Below are 21,462 nucleotides of genomic sequence, written 5' to 3' on the forward strand. Positions count from 1 at the left end.
TCTTCTAATATATTTCATTTGGAAAAAAAATGCTGAAACTGAAAATCCAATCTTTCATTCCCTGAGGACAAAAAATCTCATAGGGAGCTTTGTGTATGAACTGTTAGATCAGGCTGCTGGAGAGAAAAGTCCCTTGTTAGACTGAGAATTCACTTGGCAGCATATGCTGTGGTAATGTATACACTTTAAACTAAACCTTTGCCATCTGTTCTGCAGTAATTACAGATGCAGTATTCACATGATGCACAGCTGCAGTATAGAAAGAAGAGAAACAAGTGAATGTATTTGTTCCTTAAGCAAGTCTGTTATGTTTCTTTCTGATTGGAGGCACCAGTAAAAGATTCCATAAGTTTGTAAATTATCTGCTCATAGATGTCTTTTTCTTCTCTGAAAAGAGAGCCTAATTGAGGGACAGAGTTATTTCTGTGTCACTGTAGGTGAACTAATGCTTACAGTAATAAGTTAGGTTCTTAGGCAGTCCCTGCCTTTCTATCTGGTGTTTCCAACAATTGTAACTAATTATGTAACCAGTAATTACTGCAATCTCCCAAATGTTAAAAAGCTGGTGATAGAGCATTTTCTGTAGAGCCTCATTATTTGACGCTGATACAATATAGCTTAGCTGTGTTCACTTTCCAAGTTCATTTGTGCTTATGGCAGTGTAGGAAGTAACAGGATATGAAACAGAGGTAAGGAGTTTCTGAAAATATAGTTGGAATGAATTTACTAGTTTTCTGTGGTTAGTGAGAATTTAATTTTTGTATGCGCCTCTATTTAAATGTCAAAAAGAATGTTGATTCTGATTCAGTTTTTATTATATTGTTATAATGCCATTATGCTTAGTCCACATTTTTATCACCATATATCAGGATCAGCTTTCAGGACCATCTGATAACAGCCTGAAGAAAAGAAAGAAAGAAGGAAAGAAACAGATTTTTCCCTGAAGTCATACAATATTTCTTCTACAATTATATTTGTTGTTCTGTATAGAAATACGGGGTTTTTTCTATTTTCATTTCCTTTAGCCACATGTGTGGTCTGAAAAGCTTTTTTTTTCTTACAGGGATTGTCTTTCAGTAATTCTGTAATGGGGATTAAGAAAATAAAAATCACAATAGGAGTCTAATGACCAAGTTACACAAGATTGGTTTATTGTTTGAAAGAGGACTTACTTAAACATTTAACATATGAGATATGCAAGTAAAACAAATATATGTTCTTAGGGATTAGTAATTGCTTGTGTTATAAATGCAGCTGTCATCATAACCCCAAAATATTTTAATTAGAATTAGACATCAGAAATAACATTTAGTAGGGAATCATTTTTCACTTAAAGACCTTTAATATCAAAATACTTCAGATTTAGTAATGTATAATTATAAATAAAATATTTAAATTAATATAAAGGAAATTATATGCTGTTTATTTCTTCTTAAAGTCACTAATGTTGCATGTTTTCAAGCTTTCATAGCTTGAAAACTTAATATTTTTTTAATGTTACAAACTTCAAATCTGTGACCATGCTGGAGAAACTTTGAGTTAATGGGCCCTGAAGAGGGAAGGTGGATTATGAGCGATTTGCAGAGGCTCTTTAGAGTGGCTGTATTTGCTCAGCCTAAGTTGTAGTGTTTATAACACACTTTTAACAGCTACTGTCTTCCTGACAGCTGCATCGTGATATGAATATGAAGACCTGCAAAAGTTCATGTGCTTTTCTCTGTTCACATTTATACTTGACTATTCTATGTATGCATGTACTATAATTAGTCATCTTTTTTAGCAGATAGATACATTCTTTATTATCAGATACCTTTTTAGCCTTCATGCTTATTTGAATGAGTGAAAGCTCAATTTACATAAGTATCTAAAATAAGTGGACATTCGTATACACAGTTAAATGTTGTCTGTAATCTGGCACTATGACAGCTTCAGGAACCACAGCTGTACTGATGTGTTGGAAGGTGGGAATAGGGACTGGGTCTGTAGGATAAGTGTTGTAACCCTTCATCTTTAGATCACCAGTTCAGATACAGAGCAGGTCATCAGAGATCCAGCGTGAAATGGCATTGGCAGCATTTACTAAAGAGGCAAAAAACATCATATAAGTTATATAGTTTTAGCCAGGAGCTTACGAAGTAAACTAACATGGAGATTTGGGCAGTTGTATGCAGTGACTATTAAACCATACTAACTGAAAAAGTGGGACTTTGCCTCCTTTCTACACCGAGACAATTTTTTGTTTTTACTAATCTTAAGAAAAAGAAGAGCTGAGTAAAGCCTATGCCAGTGTCTTTGCAACTGCAGCTGTAGGCACTGGTGCAGTTTGCCTAGATAAGTAGGGCTGCTGCTGGAGGGCAGGGTAAACATCTGGGCTTTAAAGTCGTTAACTGTACAAGTTTATTCTGCTGCTATGTGTGAACAGATACCCTAAATCACTCTTTTCCTACCTGATCAAGGTCAAGGTTGAGTCATAAGGTTAAGCCAGAGAAGCTTAATGCTTTCCATATGTTGTACCTGTTCCGCAATAAAAGATGTCTATTAATGTTAGTCTGGAAGTAATTTTGCTTTACAGAGGGGATGAGAAGGAGAAATGCAAAGTTGGCATTGGCTGAACTCTGTGGTATGTGGGTAAAGGTACTCTGTGGTAAAGGGGTGCATGAAAAATATTAAAAAATAACATTTCTATATAATAAAATCTTTTCCCCAAGGTTCAGAAAGGTGATATCTAACTTTCAAACTTTCCTTACCATTTTTTAGTGTTACAAAAGTTCCAAGGACCAGCAGCCCCAGATGGAGCTGCTCCTGAATGACTGCAGTATCACATACATTCCCAAAGACGGCAAAAAGAAGAAGCATGAACTGAAAATCTCGCACCAAGGAGCGGATGCCCTGGTTCTGGCAGTGCAGAGCAAAGAACAGGCAGAACAGTGGCTAAAGGTAAGGGTGGGATTTCTGTCCAGGAGCTTTTCCACCCACGAAGTGCTTCCATTGCCTGTTCAATTGCTGTTAAAAACTGAGATAAGACAACTTCCAGGCAAATCCAGACCACTTAAATCCCATGTAATTTGGGACTGCAGGTTCAGGCCTCAAAGCAACTCCTTCGGCAACCAGCAGCTCAGGATTACACAGGTTCTGCTGCTGCGTATGGTTTTCACTGCTAATTGCACAATAATCTGGAACTGAGAGGAGAGGTGGCAAATTCGCTTTCATCTTCAGCTCATTTTCCAGAAAGATATTAGTATTGACCTCAAGATTCAAATTCCCTAAGGCAGAGGTGACTGGCACCCAGACTGCTTTTTGAAGTGGTGTGTTGCACAGCTGTCATAGTGTACCCTGCAAAAATTGGGATAACAACATCACAGTCACGTTTTAAAAAGCAGGATCTCTGAGGAGATACCTGTTTGAATTCCTCTGGATGGAGAAAAGTCCTTCAACTTCCTGAAGTCACCTCAAGTTTGCTAATCCTGGTTTAGTAGCATATCATCTGTTATGGTTTGTTCTGGGAATGCAGACTTCTGAGAAATGGGATTTTGTCATCTTCCACTCCTTTCTGTTCATTGTCTGCAAATGTGGAAAATCCCAACACAAGGGCTGCAGTTTTAGATCCTAACCAGAATACTAGTATTTATGTTGGACTTTGCCGGTCTGAAATGTGGAGGTCAGTGAAGTAGTGTGGGAAACCATTGCTGCAGTTTCAGTAGCTTGTTTTAAAACCTTGAAATCCAGCCTTTTAAATGCATGTAAAAGTCTGAATGCATAAAACTCATCAGGCATTCTGCGTGCTGTGCTCTGATCTAACCTTATATGGTACTTATTTTTCTAAGAATAAATTGTATTTTTCCAAATACAATCGAATTAAAGATGTAGGAATTTCCTGATGGCAAATAGTTTTTCTGCAGAAGAGGGAGGCTTAAAATGCAGCTTAAGAGTTACGAGTTCTGCTGTGGGCTAATTTGCTAAATGGAAAATTAATCTCTAATTTCCTATTTTGCAATACTGAATATACATTTTGGGGGTTTGCAGTTTGTGTGTGTGTTTGGTTTTGACTGCAAATTTAACTTAGAAAAGGCACTCTCTATTTTCTTTTTTGATAGAAACTAACCACAGCCATGTATTGGTGAGGCTTCTTCCAACATCAGTATCTTGTTTCACATTTTAAAATCTAGCACAATCCAAGTGTCCCACTAGCTCACCTAGAGTTTCAAAAACCCTGATTGGAATGAAAAGAGTCATAAGTCATATTCTTTTCCAAGGGAATTCCGCTGTCATTAGATCATAGTAACTGCATCATTATTTCCTGTGTTGTTCTAAACTTGGGTTTAGTAATGCTGAATTCATTGGCATTTATCAGACTTTCTTTCATTAAAAAGGTTGTCTTTTTTTTTTTTTTTTTTAATTATACATAAAGCATTCCCGGACAGTATGTTATCTGCAAAGCGTTTGGAGACAGTCTGACAGCACTTTATTTAGCTCCTCCATGCTGCAAAGCTGTCTGTTAATAAAAGCTCTTTCAAGTACATGGCAGTGCTACTGTACGCTCGCTTCCAAGCCCTCAGCACTGCTGCAGCACACTGTTCTGTGCAGTACAACTTGCCTATCCAACAGCTAACCAAAAATGGTTAGCTCTTGCAACGGCTCCAATGTTTTCAAGAAATACAGCTTTCTGCAGAAAAAAAGCTTTGAGCTTTGTTTTTTTTTTAAATGAAGAAAATTTAAAGAGTGTTTTATTTTTATTGTGCAAATAGCTATTTTTTGCTCATTTGAGCCTTATGTAAAATGGGCTTCTGAAAATCATGTGTGGCTTTGTGTAGAAAGTTCCTGTAATACTGAGAAAGAGATCACTGCTATGTCTTGAGAGAAGTGATGTGAGCTTTCCCTGCCTATTACTCAAGAGGACCCCTAGCATTCTGTCACCTATGTGTCATTTCCACAGTTAATAGAATGGGCAGATTCAGTGACAGACAACGAGAAAGGTTTCTACAACCACATTTTTAAGTACTAAGCTGCGTTTTCTGTTGAAGGTACTATACCAGTATGTGCCACTGGCGCCAAGTTATCGCTTAGGAGCAGTGGGTTCTCATTAATTCAGATGTAAGTGTCGAATTAAAGCTTTATTTTTGAGCCTGAAAAGCTCAAAATGGCTTTGGAGGCCAGATTTTCCCATGAAAGCTAAACCATATCTTTTTTTTTTTTTTTTTTGAGTCAGATGTAATCAGTATAAAATACATTTACATATGCAAGGAATTTTAAAATATCAGTTGGAACACACGGGTGAAATAAAGGCAGAATATTTTAGACCTTTTTTGTAAAGATGACACCAGAAAACCCCAGCTGATAAACCTAGTGTAAATTGAAGTCTAGACTGGAAACCACAAAGGGAGTTTCAGTTTTACCAGCTAACAAATGCTTGATGAAAAAAAAGATAGCTGATGTCACTAAAGAGCCTGTCAAGATTTCAGAGCAAGGAGAATAAGTAGCATAAATTCAGGCTAGAGCTGAGATCATACATTAGGGCTGTAATATGGTGGGCAACATGAAGTGGTGGAATTTTCCAGACTTGAGTCCTAAAATGTTCCCACAAAAATGTACATAAAAAAATGTGTGCAGTTACACACTCTGACCCAAAAATGATCTTTTTCCATGCGCGCTTGAGTATATGTGCATCTGTGTGTGCTTTTGTGCATTTGTGGTCAAGAAAGGTCTTAAATCTGCCTGTTCGTCTCAGCACAGCCAACAGACTGGTGAAACTACACCTACTTGTCCGCATCCCTGGGAAACGCTACATTAAAAATAAAAGGACTACTAAGAACATGACATTACAAGAAGATGCTTGTTTAGTGGCTTCATTCATACAGATGAATGTCTTCTGTGTGCAGGACCTTCAGACTAGGCCACATAAATCTGCTCTTAAGAATACATGGATGCCAAAGAAATTAAGTTCTGAAGTACCTTCTTGTAGAAAACCAGTAGAAGGACATGTTCATGGTGTCTGGTCCCAAGTCCTGCTCTTCCTTTTAGCATTGCCTCCAGCAAAAATGTATTTCTGATTTATCACACATGAGAGGTAATCCATCATTTTGGAGTACTGGCCTTGATTTTCATATTTCCCTAACATTAGGCACAGGTAACTTTTCTTCATTTTGCAGCATGCAGCCATTTTGCAGCAATCTCTTCAGTGGAGAGTCTGTAACTGAGAAGTGACTCTTTCAGGCATACATTTCTTCATCTATCATTTTGGCAGTGTTCAGTTCTGAACTTGTAATAAGAGGGATTTTATGCCCTGAAGAGAGAAGAAAATCAAGGTTGTGACCGTATCTAGGTGTACAAAGACCCTGCAACACTCCTCATAGAGCTGTTAATCCTGTTGTCCCACCCAGTTTCCATCTCTAATAACTGCATGCTGTCTCTCATCTTTGAAAACCACTTTTTGTTTTCACTGCCCTGAGCTTAGTGAGGGGAGTCAAGTAACTTTTGGGCTCCAGTCTTGATGTGGACTGAGTTTTTCTGAAGTATAAACTACTGACAGAGCTCTTCTTTTACCAGTTTAAATCAGCACAAAACCGAGCTTGTAACTGTAAACATTGCGTGGCTGCTTTTACTTTCTATGGGAATTTCCAGCTAGAGATCTCAAAACACTTCAAATGTTACTTTCTTGGCTTAAGTAATGTTCCCCAAAGAGGTTATTATCTCTATTTTATAGCTGAGTAGTCAAGTGCTGAATGATTATGCCTTAAAAACTGACTGGAAAAAGTGTGCTTGGGGATGCATACTTGGTACAAGTGATTTCCATTTAGCATTTGTTGGTTTGTAAGTATATATACTGTGTCCCAAAACAGTCGGGCTGGGTTCTGGGTTCTTTCTCTCACATCACCAGCAGTGAAGGCTTTGCAACTAAATTAAGCCTCCCAGGATTTACACCCCTATTGTCTCAAAGAGATGGTTTTAGATAACTGGGTTCAAGTCATGGCAATGCCATTATGTTTGCTTCGGTCCTATTTAGGGCCAAACCTGGAGATGTGATAGGCTAAGCTGTGAGTGAGAGCTTTGACCAGCCTGCAGGACTGCTGCCAGCGTGCTTTGACAAAACCAGAGGACCGCAACTTGAGAGCAAATCAGCATGTGTGACCAGCAGATGCATGTGTCAATTAAAATAAATAAATGAATGAGCAACAAAGAAAACCAGTTAATACAGAACCACAAACATCCCATTTGCTTGTTTTCTCAGCGATAAGTTTTCTTTAGGTTCCTGGCTAAAATCACAAATACAAGCTGTAGCAGATCTCGGAGCAGAACCCAGGAGTGCTGAGACTTGGTTCCCTACTTTAACTACTAGATAGTGTTCCTCCTCTCTCATACTTGCAGCTTTGGGTGGAAAATTACTTAAATCATAGTTAGCTCAGATTTACAGCCTAAAGTGTGGTCTTGCATCTCCACACTGGGCTGGGGATGCAGCTCCCCTTGCACAGGGCACCTCTGGCCTTGCAGCCACCCAGAACTCCTCCCCTGGGCTCTGTCTGGTTCATCAGCCATACATGCCAATATTCATGGTAATAACACCAGAGAGATAATACAGGGGTTGTCTTGGTTGACATAAAGACATAAACTTGTTATAAAGGCCCTTGGTTGACATAAAGTTGTTATAAAGGCACTAAAGATATGCTTGCTGGCCTCTAGTCTGCTAGAATCTCATCCCCATTTTGCTCAAATGGCAGTAAGACAGAAAGATGAATCATTTCAGGCTAGGGGGTGATTGAGAATGATGTTTTCCAGTACAGAAGGTAAGGGAGGGTTTCTTTTTGAGACTTAAAGCACAGGCTATGATGTGGATAATTTCTGCTTTTCCGCTAATTTATCTGGGTAAAATCATTGGAACATTTCTTCTGTACAAAATCCTAAGAGAGTTTTGGTGCTTTCTTAAGGAGGAGATTGACACTAACATATGTAATCCGTAAGGGTCCAAAAGAGAGAAAATGAGAATTTAGTCATGCCAAAATGACAGAGTCCCAAAAAGTCAGTATTCCTCCAGCACTGAAAAAGGAGTGTTTCAAGAATAAGAAATAAAGGGTTACACCTGGAGCCAAACCCTTTTCCCTCTGCTGTGTTGTGTATAAGATTTCAGCTTTACCATATTGCTATTTTCAGAGTTAACCTGTAGAGACAGGGGATACAGCCTGTCCCATTTCTAGCAGCTCCTGTATTTCCAAAACACATGAGTAGATGAGGACAAGCTGGGTGGTCGGCTGTATGGATTTCTAGCCTGGTTCCATATAGAAGTGAATCAAATGTGCAGTCAAACCATCAGCTTTCTCCCTAATCACCTTTGAACTTAATCTTATTAAAAGGGTGAGTTTCTCCTGTGAGTTTCATGAAAACACGAGATGATATGCTGTAATCACATCAGCCTGTAGCCTGAACTCATCCCATGGTGTCCACCCGGAGAGAGGTCTGCAAGCTCCTCAAATGCAGGATGACTTTCAGTCCTATTCAGGTCCCAGAGAGATCAACCACAAGGACCTATCTACAAATTCAGTACTTTTACTCAGAATTTGCTGGGTTTCTGTGTGGCAGGGTCTGGCTGGCAAGCAGCAGGCTTTCTGGTTTTACTGCCTAGCCTTGTGCTTTTCATCTAAAATCTGGATCTTTGAAGGTAGCTGAAAAACCTAGTTCGCTTCTTCTGACTTTGCATGTATAAAGAATAAGTGGAGGGCAAGTATTTTACCTCCTGTCCTGGTGTATTATTTAAAATAAGACACAAGAATTATAGAAATTTGTAGGTGAGTGCAGGTCTGAAGGTTTTACAGTAAATGTTAGTGCTTGTGTAGTAAGATAGTTTTTAAAGAGAGAACTATTCCAGACACACCACGTGGCAGAAATTCCACTGACTTCACCCGTCACTGTCAATGGCTCAGGGCAGGGAATCTTTCCAGCTTTCTACCTGCAAATATTTTCCCTTTATTTCTCCTGTCACTGCACTCAATGTGATACACTGGTGTATACCTGATCCCGCTGGTGATTCAAGATGTTTCTGTAAAGGTCTAGAGCGCATGTCTTATGAGGAGCAGGTGAGGGAAGTGGGGTTGTTCGGGGGGGACCTTATTGCTGACTACAACTATCTGAAAGCAGGTTGTAGCAAGGTGGGGATTGGTCAAGTAACAAGTGATAGGACAAATGGAAACGGCCTCAAGTTGCAGCAGGGGAGGTTTAGATTGAATATTAGGAAAAAACTTCACCGGAAGGGCAGTCAAGCATTGGAACAGGCTGCCCAGGGCAGTGATGGAGTCACCATCCCTGGAGGTATTTACAAGATGTGTAGATGTGGCACTCAGGGGTACAGTTTAGTGGTGGACTTGGCAGCCCTAGGTTAACGGTTGGACTCAATGATATTAAAAGTCTTTTCCAACCTAAAGGATTCTATAATTCTATAAATAAGAAATAAGAATATAGTTCAGGCTGCACAAGTTTTTTCCAGGTCTGCATTTGAAAGTGGCAGTTCTGAAATCTGCTAATTGTAACACTGTAATAGTAATTGTGGTATTTAAAATTCTTGCAATGGAATAACAGAAGATTATTCTAAACGTATTTAGTTTTGAGGCTATCCAAAGAAATGACAGGTCTTCAGTTTTCTGATTACATTTGCTCATGTATTTTAAATATTTGAGTACATAGTCTGTTTATGATCTCAGTTTGATTTTCCTGGCAGATCACTCTCCGTGTGTGTATATGTAATGCACAAAGGTATTTGTGGTGAAAAAAAGGGAATGATTTCCCTTTTCTAAAGTGTGAGAAAACTTAAACTATTAATGGACTATGCACCATTACAAAGTATTCTCAGTACAGCCTTCCAGATTATGCCATTTTATTAAAAATAACACATTTGGGTATTCCTTTTGTTTGGTTTCTAGTTTTGGAGCCATTGAGACACACTTACTCATATTTTCACACATTTCATTGCAATGGATAAAAGTTTGCTGACCTCCTTTCTCCACTCTCACTCACAACTATTTTTTAATGAAAATAGAGATCTTTTGTTTTCCTATGAGTCCAGGAGATGGAACATAGAAAAAACTGACAAGAACTCTAAGTCTTGTGATTGAAATTATGCCGGTTGGCAACACCGGTGGAATGTTTTATCCTTAAAATTTTGAGTTAAAGCTATAAGCATGTGAAAACCAGATTTATAATGGCAGCTGTCTGCAAACGTAATTATAGAGAGTGCATCCAGGCAACCATTATATAGTAAAGGCATTTCATCCTGGTGAGCTGTAGAGGTATGAGTTTTATGCTGTGTGTTGAACATAATTATATTGTGCATAGAAGGTGATGAGCAAGTCTCTGCCAGTGAACCCCTTAAACCCAAATGAAGTGTTGGATCCTTGAATATGCATTTACTGCAGATCTTGCCACAAACTTTAATTTAATAGTGTGTCATTTTTTTTAATCAAAATTTAATTACAACCCAATTAAACACTTTAACTTCTCTTTAAATATGTGCGGTATGATAAGAACCGGATTTACTTGAGTGCATGACTTTGCACATACTATTCAGTTAGTGCTGCCAAATCATTTCCCTCTGTTCTGTCTGTAACTCCCATTACTATCTGCCTTTGCCAAAATTAACTGACTGTGTGGTGTGAGCAGATGCTGAAAACATGAGCCATTGAATCAGGGTCATGCAGGAGACAGAAATAAATGTTCCCAGAAACTGTATGGTCACTTTTCTCTAGGAAGAAAACAGCAGTGTATTTACACCATACTGAGGGCTAGCAATTGAAAATAAAACAGCACACATGCAAATAATTCTTATGATTTTAGTGAAATTAGGGCTACATTTAACTCTGAGGTACAAATGCTCTGCAACAGGTATATCTAAATTTTCTGTTACAAACGATGACAAGTGCCATGAAATACTGTGCTTTTGTTCCTGGGACAAGATATAGGGAAGTTCAGACAGTCAAGAAAGAATGCTGAAGTGGTTTAAGATACTAGTTCAGAAATACATATGTGAGTTCATCTCCGTGCTCTGCTTGGATTTTTTATGTGACATTGAGTGAGTGATTTAATCTTTCTTTTATTCCTGAGTTCTCCATCTGTGAAATGGGGCTGCTGATCTTTCTTTCTTTATGACAAATAATGGCTTTAATTTATGATGAGCTCATGATTGTAGCAATAGGGTCTTTGTAAGCCCATAAACATTTGATTTGTTTAGGTTCACCCTTAAAGGGAACTTCAGTAATGTGTAAAGACTGGTGCCATCTTTAGCTCTTTACTAGTTTCTGCATCAAGATAGTTCAGTTAGAAACTAAAAAGAGATTGTTTGTTATTTTTCTTTTCCTCTCCTTGAAAGAGTTCTGGATTTTGACAGTTAACTTGATTGCTGTTTTCCCTGGAACTAGGAGTTCTCAGACCAGATCCTCCTTTCTGCCAGACGGGCTTGTTGTAAACAGTGTAAAGGAAGGAGCTGGATATGTAAACATACATGTACATGTAAAGGGGAGAGTTTGCATGTCTACGGTAATGCTTCCAGCAGAGTAGGATGCTTTTCTTTCTTAGCTCTCTTGGTTCTGCTGTCCTTGCATGGCTGCATGGGTGTAATCAGCTCAGCAACCGCTTGGCGTGAGTCTGGATGGAGAATCGGAACCTGTTCTCATCAGCACAAGCAGTTTCAGACTGATAATGGGCTGGTGCTAACCTCATGAGAGATAAAAAACTTGATTATGTCCATGGGGGATCATCAAATGTCTTTACGCACCATGTGTTTTTACATGTAGATAGTTTCAGGTTTTTAAATTCTTCAAATTCTATCAAAATCTCAGTAAATTCTGGGTTATGGATTTTTCTTTAATTTTTAAAAAGCAGACAATGCCATTCTCATTTCGTACAAACATATTTACAATTTGACCTATATCTTTATGTCAATGTGCAAGTATAATACAAAATTGCCATGAAATGCCAGTGCACATTATTAACTCTAAGTTGATCAGCTCTTCATTAGTTCTCCAATAGCAAAGAAAGAGCAGCTGGGTAACGTATTATGCAAAATTCTTGTCCTTTGACTTAAGCAACCTTGGATTTAATACCACTTTTTCATCATTGCAATGAAATTAGTTTGGTGGTGTCAGCTGAATTCATATTGCAAACTAGCACATGAAAATCAGCAGCACTGTTGGTTTCTTTACTCAGGAGAGCCTTGAAGCTTAGCTTGTCTAGAAACTGAAACCTTTCACCTCTAGACATTGTGTCTCCTCCAGGTGATATGTGAAGTGACTGAGGGAAGCACTATGGAGAAGTTGGTTTGGTGGCAGCCCGCCTGACACCTGCCAGCCTAATAAATGTCTGTGTGATTCTCCTTCCCATCTCTCTTCACATTCATATATAAATTCTCTGATTTGTACCTTATGAATAATTAACAAGTGTTGCCTTGTCTCCTAAGGTTATAAAAGATGTGTGCAACAACTGTACAGGACCTGTAGACTCCGATGGTCCATTGTCTAGTTCTCCAGTACACAAGATGGAGCTGGAGAAGGTAAAGTTATTGAACTTTTTTTAATTCAAAACTCCTTATGATTATTTATTAAAGAGGCACTGCTTCTACACTGAATGTAGGTACTGGCTGGCTTGTGCTACTGGCTTAGACTGTTAGTCCCGGTGTTGTATTTGTTTGGATATGTGCACATATCCTACAGAGTTAAGACTTCTGCTACATGTATTCATTTGGTCAAGAACAACTAGCAGGCTGGCTTGTATCCATTAGCAGCTTCACTTTAGCCATTTAGAACAGTGCAGACTAAGCAGGTTCTGGTACGTGTGCTGTGGTGCAGAGATGCTCTCCGTCAAGTGCAAAAAGCAAGCAGGCATGTGACTGAAGCTGAAGATTATAGAAAAGATTTAAGGGAAAATCTTTTATTTTGGGGAATTTAGTACTTGAAGAGCTCCCGGGGCATGCTGAGGTCATTGTTTTGGCAGACCCTTTCAAGCATTTGTGCCTCAATACAGAAACTTGGCTATTCACATGTGGTTGTTTCTGCTGCCTTGACTCAGCAGGACATGAGAGCAAGAACTAGCAGGGAGAGCAGATCTGCAGTGAATGATCAGTACATTACCAGCACCAATTTAAGCTCCTGCTCTGTTAAGACATCCATGTGAGCAGAATCTGCGCTTAAAACTCCCACTGATAAAGGTTTTGTCACCAGGTTTCCAATGACAGGTGCTACCCCTATGGTGGAATGATGCTATTGTCAGTAGTGTTATGTTGCTTTGCACCTGGGAAACTCAGAGCAAAGCATGCTCCATGACAGCTCAGTCCTCCTGATTTCACATGCAAAAGCATGCTGGCATACACCTGCACAGTATTAACAGGATAACTGAAAACGTCATAAAATGGTTGTTTTCTAAAATTCATGCCATAAAAAAGTGTAGCAAAACTTCTCATTTGTTTATTTTGTGATAATCTGTACATCTTCTTCGTGGCTTCGCCACTGACAAGTAATGTGGTTACCAAAACTGTGCTGGCATAAGCTCTATATTGCTTCATCCTGTGTCTCATACACAACCATTATGGAATAATCACTGCTAAAATTTTATTTCAAAAGCCGCTTTTTAGCACATATTGAATATTGAAGCACCTTGTAGGAATGCACTATCTTCTGATAAGCTGCAATTGTAAATGTATATATGAAGCTTTATTTAAAGAAATAATTTTAAAATTATTCTTATCTGATCCATATAATTTTTCATTGCTTAGCAGATTAATAAACAGCAACATTTAAAATCTAGAAATTCATTAAAGATATACAATAAGAGGTACTGAATTATGATTAGTTCACTGTTTTAACTACACTTTTAAATATAGACCTATTTTGTTGTTTATGTGCTTTTCTAAAGCCTCTAAAACTGAATTTTTTTATTATCTGCTATTTGTCTTCCAAGTCAGTGAGAGCTTGAAATGTATTTTATTTCATAGTAAGCATCCTTTTAAGTTGACTCATGACACTTGATTTGGTGAAGGTGCCAACACTGTATGTCAACTAGTTTCTTTGCTCCTGCAGAAGCTGTCATTTGAGAGGCCAAGCTCGGATGGGGAGGGTGCCGTGGAAAATGGCACCACTACTGTGTGCAATGGGAAAGAACAAGGTACGTCTCGGATCCAGAGATGCTTGGTATAAATGATATGTGCATATAGGGAGTGATATGTAGTGAAATAAATACCTGGCTTTTGTCTTTTAAAAACAGGCAGTAAAGCTTTTGAATATTTTTATTAGGATTTAATTTAACTTGAAAGCTGAATCATGTCAAGAGTGATTCCTTAAAATTTTGCAGTGACAGAAGGCATTTGATGTTATTGTGCAGTTAAAATCAATACAATTATAAAGGAACAGAAAATAGAAATTTTGGCTTGGCCTTTTGTGTGTTCAAAAGTAGTTTTTCAGAGCTTGGGCGACCACTAGAGGCAACTAACAGTTCCTTTTTGTAATTGTAACTGTATAGTGGCAACATAAATAGTGGGTGTACAGCTTCTAAGCAAAAAAGCTGTCACTGAGTACTAGAAGGAAAGAATCATTCATATATGAGTATGTCTACACATAGATACACAGGTTATATGTATGTGTGTATACGCAGATACATATATATAAAAAAACCTATTGTACATGATTATATTAAGATACTGAAATGTATATAATCATATAATATCAGTGGGTTTGTGAGTATATATGTATAAAAAATTTTACATATGCTACTTTGGAGCCATGCATGTTTTGTAGTCCTTATAATCTAACAAAGGCATATCCTAAACCATGGGGAATTTTGTCTGAGTTGTATCTAAAACATTCAACCCCTATGCTCTATTCCCCATCCCCTTCCCTCCTCCTCAAAGCGGAAGAAAATCTGTGACTTTGTTAACTTGCCATATAGCAATGGTATCATTTAGATAAGACATTCTTCTGCAGCTGTCAAGATGAAGGGTAATGTGAGCTGCAGCGAGCACAATGTCAATACTGGCCTTGGTGCCAGTGCTGTCTCGCCTATTGACTGATTTCCTTTTATATTCTCCCTGAGTCGTTTTGCAACACTTTCTGACTGTACAGATCTCTTGACATACACAACAGTATAGAACAATGTCAGGCTTTGTGGTTTCTAGAAGTTGTGGTACATGGTTAGATTCCACCCTATAAAATCTTCTACTAAGCTTTGAAAAAACAAGGTATTGTTTTAGTCTGTGAAACCTGCTGAGAAACATCTGTGATCCGAAAGCTATGTTGTCCAGGATGTCCAAAAGTGCCTGGTGGCTCAGGTGCCCTGCGGGGGGCATGCTGATGGATCGTGCGCTGCTGGAAAACCAGCCCAGCTTCGATGTCTCAGGGAGGGTAATTAAAAATATAATTTCCTTCTGAAAATTGTGACCTTTAACATGTTGGAATAAAAATAATAGGCATTAATGACTGCAAGAAGATTAAAATCCCTGGTATCATTTTAAAGGGATCTGAATGAAGTTACACTATTTTTTAAACAATAGATAGGAAACACTTCAAGGAGAACATGAGAAGGGAGATGCTAGAGAGCAATCATCTCCAGATATCACCCACTGACCAGCCTCTACTCTGCTCTTAACCAGCTGCTTGTTTTGTAGTGAGGAAGGAAATGAAAAGAAAAAGCTATTGTGAAAAAAATCACTGGTAGTCAGGCAGCTGCCAGTATATTCATTAGACTCGAAAAGATGAAGGCCTTATTTCTGCTGCCTCTCAGTTCTGCAGGAGAATAAAACAGCAGCATGAAGGGATGATAGGACAGAAAACACAAAAAACCCCACTGAAATGGGCTTATTCCACTGTGTGTTCATGCTCATGAGAATCATACTCATGATTCCTTTGGACTTCTGTCTCAGAGAGATGAGTTTTTCTCAGTCTCTGGCTTTGTTCAAAGCTTTTCATCTCCTCGCCACTCAACAGCCACAGTGAATCATCGGCTGCTGCAGGTGGGATGGAAACCTGTCTACAGGCTGCTGCTGCCTTCAGGTTGTCCCTCAGGCAGGGGGTGACATGAGCAGGTGGGATGGCTGGCCTTCCTCCCTTGAACGCGGGAGCTTGTTGCATGTTTAGAGAGCATAAGATAAGTTGTGAATACCCTTCCCTTAGGAAGAGAGAATTAGACCTTGCACACACACGCCGCTGCAGTGGAGTTTGCTGGTGAACAGCTATCTGCACCTGAAAAGCTGCCTTTCCCCCTCAGCACTGCATGCAGCAGGTGACAGATGTGTACAGTCTCGGCTACAGATAGCATTTCTAAATAATGTGCCATGATTCCTAATGATTAAACTAAATATGACAAATTATCCCATTGTGAGTCCCAAACTGCTTCTCTATTTCCCATGCATTCTTCTTCCTAGTTCCTCAATTTATACAGTCATTTCTCATATAAACATTGTGTCCTTTTTTTCCTCAGTTTACACAAGTCCATGAGCACTAAATGTTCCGTGTTGCAATGGGAATTTTGATATGTCAGGGATAAAGTTACAGCAGCTCAATCAGTAACTATCTTAAATGTATTTTTTATCAAAATCATGTGTCAGGGCAAGTTAATGGATATTTTTGCCACTGTCAGTTAGCAGAGAGACTTCTGTTCTGCTGAGGGAATCCAAATTAGGCTGCTAAATGCAATTTCTGAAGGTTTATTTCATTTGTTCCATTTTGCAAATAAGTTTTTGTGGGTTTTTTAATTCTGTTTATTCTTAGAAAGTTGGGGTTTTCTTTTAAATTTGTTAGGATTAGTCAGGTAGATACTATTAAAAATGATATCCATAGTCCTCAGTGCACAGAGCCATAATACTAGTAGTATCATATTGAGCTAATGGAAGCATAGGCTGAATGTTAGCAAAATTTTGCTACCAGAAATTTTTCTACCAGAGCTTTTTCTTGCCAAGACCTCATGATCACAAAGAGTGCGAACTTCAAAATTTGAATGCTTATACTGATCCAATTAATTTAATTGTTAGTAGTTGATTTATAAGTCTTATCTTTCTAAAAGCTCCATTGTTACCATTGTGATAAGATACCTTAACCTAATGGTATATTAGGAGTATTTTTGCTAGGCAAGCATATTCTGCCTTTATTGTGTACTTAAGCATTGAAGTATTTTGAGGTGAATGTTTAGGAACAATGAAAGATTGGCTGGATTTTTGCTCTTGTGTATAAGAGCTAAATTTATATGCAAGTACCTCAGTCATACTGATAAATTAGGTGATGACTAGTGTGGAAAGAGACTTACAGGTTGATTAGACTAAATTAAATTGATTTGTGCTTGATTTTTGTTTTTCTTATGCTTCTGAATGCCACGATTTTCATAGCACAGAGGTTATTTATAGGCACCTGCATTAGAGAGGGCATATAATGTTTATCTCACTGCAGTCTGCAGCTTTTGTACAGATGTTCATCTTGCACAGGATTGTTTGAATGAACTACTATTTTTATGCAGGTTCTCACTATTTGTTGGTTGATTTAAACACGCTAAAATACACACTTTTGCTTTCTTAATAGTGAAGAGGAAAAAAAGTTCAAAAACAGAAGCCAAGGGCACTGTGACTAAAGTAACAGGGAAAAAAATAACGAAGATCATTGGTTTAGGAAAGAAAAAACCTTCAACAGATGAACAGACCTCATCAGCTGAAGAAGATGTTCCAACATGTGGTAAGTGATTTTTTCTCCTTGAGTCTTAAATGTACATTGTAACTAAAATTTTATAAAATTTTAGCCTAGAAATTCCTCTAAAATTGCTTTTACTGCTATAATTCTTCCCCCAGCATCAGAAGGATGCACTCATTCTGAGAGAGGAGTAGGGTAATCAAGAGCTTATCATCATCTGAAAAGAGACTAAAAGTACTTGACTTTTAAAATAAAATAGTAGCACGAGCTCAGAAGGAGTAGCTCTTTGCAAAGGTTAGGGGGAAGAGAAGCGTGGACAAAAAGCAGAAAGAAACTAGTTGTTTTCAAACAAATGGATATAAAATTAATATAGGCTGGACCATAAAATAAATTTAGCCTAGGAATTAGAAGAAAAAGTTCTCGGGAAAGAGTGAAGTCTTTCATAATGGATCATGATGAGGTTCTGTGGGATAGCAATCAAGACAGCAGCCAACTGGCCTCAGCCAAAGTGATTTGAGTTTGTTTAATTGTGGGTTCCTAAAGTGGTACATACTGGGCAAAACTTAAATAAAGTAACAAATTTCTAATAAGCTATTTTAACTCCTGATGGTGATCACTCCATATGACAGCTGTAGTGCTTGGCAGCACCAAGGAAGTATATAAAAAGGTATGCAGAAACGCTTATGTTTTGTATCTCAGCTGTTCATGTTTGCTCACAATTTAGGACTTTGTGCACTGCACTTAGTTGATGTCCTTACAGCTCTGGTATTTTCAAACAATGCAATGTGTTTACATTCTCCTGTTTGCCTTTTGGTACTCCAGTATTAGGTAACACTTCCATATGTGAATAAGGTTGAACCCACCCTTGTCCCAGTCCCTTCCAAAAAGAAGTTCCCTAGAAATCAAGCTCTGAAGCAGCTGCACCAGATTCTGAATTTGGAGTTGCTTTTTCCCCTTTAACTGACTAGAAAAACTTTGGGAAACCCAGAAATCTGTGATTAGACAGTAGTTGGCAGAAGTAGTGGGCACATGAAGTGTAACAGATGCTTGCCCAGTGTGAAAGCAGCAGATTCATGGACCACCAGCTAGAATTTCGTAGATCACAGGTGGCTTTCAAGCCACGCTTTGGGAATTATTCACATAAACATTCTTTGATTAAATAAGTGTGTGTATATATGTCTATACATCAGCTAAGTACATATGTGATTTATCAACCAAAAGAACAGCTGGGAAAAGCTGTGTCCAGCCAGATGCATTGTCCGAAGCATCTGGCTTCCATAAAAACTCAGACTTCCGGGCTCTCATACTCCGTTGATTATTCTGTATTATGTGAGACTTCAACCACAGCTGTATAATCTAATTCTCAGTATTTCTATCATTATTTCGAATATGGACATAAATATAGCCATTACTGTTGCCTGTATTTGGCTCTACTCAACACCACTTGCAGATTTTATAGGAAAATATGTAAGTGTCTAGGCTTTGGTCATTGCAGGAAGTTTTTGCAGAAAAGTTTCTCACCACCAGAAATTTGGCTCAGTTCAATGCCCTCTGGGAGGCTGTTCCATAGTTGAAGGTTTTTACACTTTAGAAGGCTCTACCTCCCATGAACAAAGGGAAAAGCCTGGTGGGGATCCAGGTAACACCCAGCTAGATTGGAAACTAAACCCCACCTGCACTTGGAGTCATGGCAAAGCTCTTCGGTACAACATTTTGCAAGTGATAGAGGAACCAACAAGGAGAGGTGTCATGCTTGACCTCATGCTCACCAACAGGGAGGGGCTGGTGGGGAATGTGATGCTCCAAGGCAGCCTTGGCTGCAGTGATCACAAGATGGTGGAGTTTGAGATCCTCAGGTCAGTGAGAAGAGCATGCAGCAAGCTTACTGCGCTGGACTTCAAGAGAGCAGACTTTGGCCTCTTCAGGAACCCGCTTAGTAAGGTTCCATGGGATAAAGCCCTAGAGGGCAGGGGGGCCCAAGACTGCTGGTTGATATTCAAGGATCACCTGCTCCAAGCTCAGGAGCATTGCATCCTGACAAGAAGGAAATGCAGCAGGAGGGCCAGGAGGCCTCCATGGGTGTATAAGGAACTGATGAGAAAACTCAGAAGGAAAAAAGAAGCTTATAGAAGGTGGAAGCAAGGACAGGCAGCCTGGGAAGAATACAGGGAAGCCAGGGATCAGGTCAGGAAAGCTAAGGCGCAGATAGAATTGAGTCTGGCCAGGGATGTCAAAGGTCACAAGAAGGGCTTCTGTAGGTATGTTGCAAACAAAAGACAGACCAGGGATGATGTGTGCCCTCTCTGGAAGTAAATGGGAGAACTGGCCCTGGATTTGGAGAAGGCTGAGGTTCTCGATGACTTTTTTGCCTCAGTCTTCACTGTCCAGTCCTCTAGTCATGGTGTCTAATCTGAGCCTCTAGACTGCTCAAGTCTTGGAAGACAAATGCAGGGACTGTGAGAATGAAGATCTTAGGCCCACTGTAGGAAAGGATCAGGTTCAAGATCATCTTAGAAACCTGAATGTGCAGAGATCCATGGGACCTGATGGAATCCATTCATGGGTCCTGAAGGAGCTGGCAAATGAAGTTGCTAAGACACTGTCCATCATATTTGAAAAATCATGGCAGTCAGATGAAGTTCCCGATGGCTGGAAAAAGGGTACGATAACCCCCATTTTCAAGAAGGGGAAAATGGAAGATCCAGGGAACTACAGGCCAGTCAGCCTCACCTCTGTGCCTGGCAAAATCTTGGAGCAGATTCTCCTGGAAAGCACGCTAAGGCACATGAAAAACAATGAGGTAGTTGATGAAAGCCAACATGGCTTCACTAAGGGGAAATCCTATTTGACCAATTTGGTGGCCTTCTATGATAGGGCTACAGAACTGATGGACAGGGGCAGAGCAGTTGACATTATCTACCTGGGCTCATGCAAAGCATTCGACACTGTCCCGCACAACATCCTTGTCTCTAAATTGGAGAAACATCAATTTGATAGGTGGGCCACTCGGCGGACAAAGAATTGGCTGGATGGCCGCATGCAAAGAGTTGTGGTTAACGGTTCAAAGTCCAGTTGGAAACCTGTAACGAGTGGTGTCCCTCAGGGATCGGTGTTGGGACCGGTCCTGTTCAACATCTTTGTTGGCGACATGGACAGTGGGATTGAGTGCGCCCTCAGCAAGTTTGCTGACGACACCAAGCTGTGTGGTTCGGTTGATACGCTGGAGGGAAGGGATGCCATCCAGAGGGACCTTGACACACTTGTGAGGTGGGCCAATGTCAACCTTATGAAGTTCAACCAAGCCAAGTGTGAGGTCCTACACCTGGGTCGGGGCAGGCACAGCTACAGGTTGGGCAGAGAAGAGATTCAGAGCAGCCCTGTGGAGAAGGACTTGGGGGGGTGTTGGTTGATGAGAAGCTTAACATGCTTCTTGTGAGACCTCACTTGGAGTATTGTGTACAGTGCCCTCAACATAAGAAGGGCATGGAGCTGTTGGAGCAAGTTCAGAGGAGGGCCACGAGGATGATAAGGGGGCTGGAGCACCTCCCACGTGGAGACAGGCTGAGAAAGTTGGGGCTGTTCAGCCTGGACTCTTCATCAGGGACTGTAGTGACAGGACAAGGGGTAATGGGTACAAACTTAAACAGGGCAAGTTCAGGTTAGATATAAAGAAGTTCTTTACTGTGAGGGTGGTGAGGCACTGGAACACGTTGCCCAAAAAAGTGGTAAATGCGCCATCCCTGGCAGTGTTCAAGGCGAGATTGGACAGAGCCTTGGGTGACATGGTCTAGTGTGAGGTGTCCCTGCCCATGGCAGTGGGGTTGGAACT

The 21,462-nt window shown here is 39.6% G+C and overlaps 1 protein-coding gene across 4 annotated transcripts in view; it reads left to right on the forward strand.

Moving 5' to 3' along the window:
* The window catches only part of AFAP1 (actin filament associated protein 1), a 118,629-nt gene that overhangs the window by 75,846 nt on the left and 21,321 nt on the right, over positions 1 to 21,462 (forward strand). For all 4 annotated transcript variants that reach the window (XM_030491455.2, XM_030491458.2, XM_030491456.1 and 1 more), the window contains exons 6-9: positions 2,758 to 2,937; positions 12,431 to 12,523; positions 14,046 to 14,130; positions 17,529 to 17,678. In XM_030491455.2, the coding sequence (XP_030347315.1) occupies positions 2,758 to 2,937; positions 12,431 to 12,523; positions 14,046 to 14,130; positions 17,529 to 17,678 (508 nt within the window). The remainder of the gene's footprint in view (positions 1 to 2,757; positions 2,938 to 12,430; positions 12,524 to 14,045; positions 14,131 to 17,528; positions 17,679 to 21,462) is intronic.

The sequence above is a fragment of the Strigops habroptila genome, chromosome 7 (assembly GCF_004027225.2).
Source record: "Strigops habroptila isolate Jane chromosome 7, bStrHab1.2.pri, whole genome shotgun sequence".
NCBI classification, from domain to species: Eukaryota; Metazoa; Chordata; class Aves; order Psittaciformes; family Psittacidae; genus Strigops; species Strigops habroptila.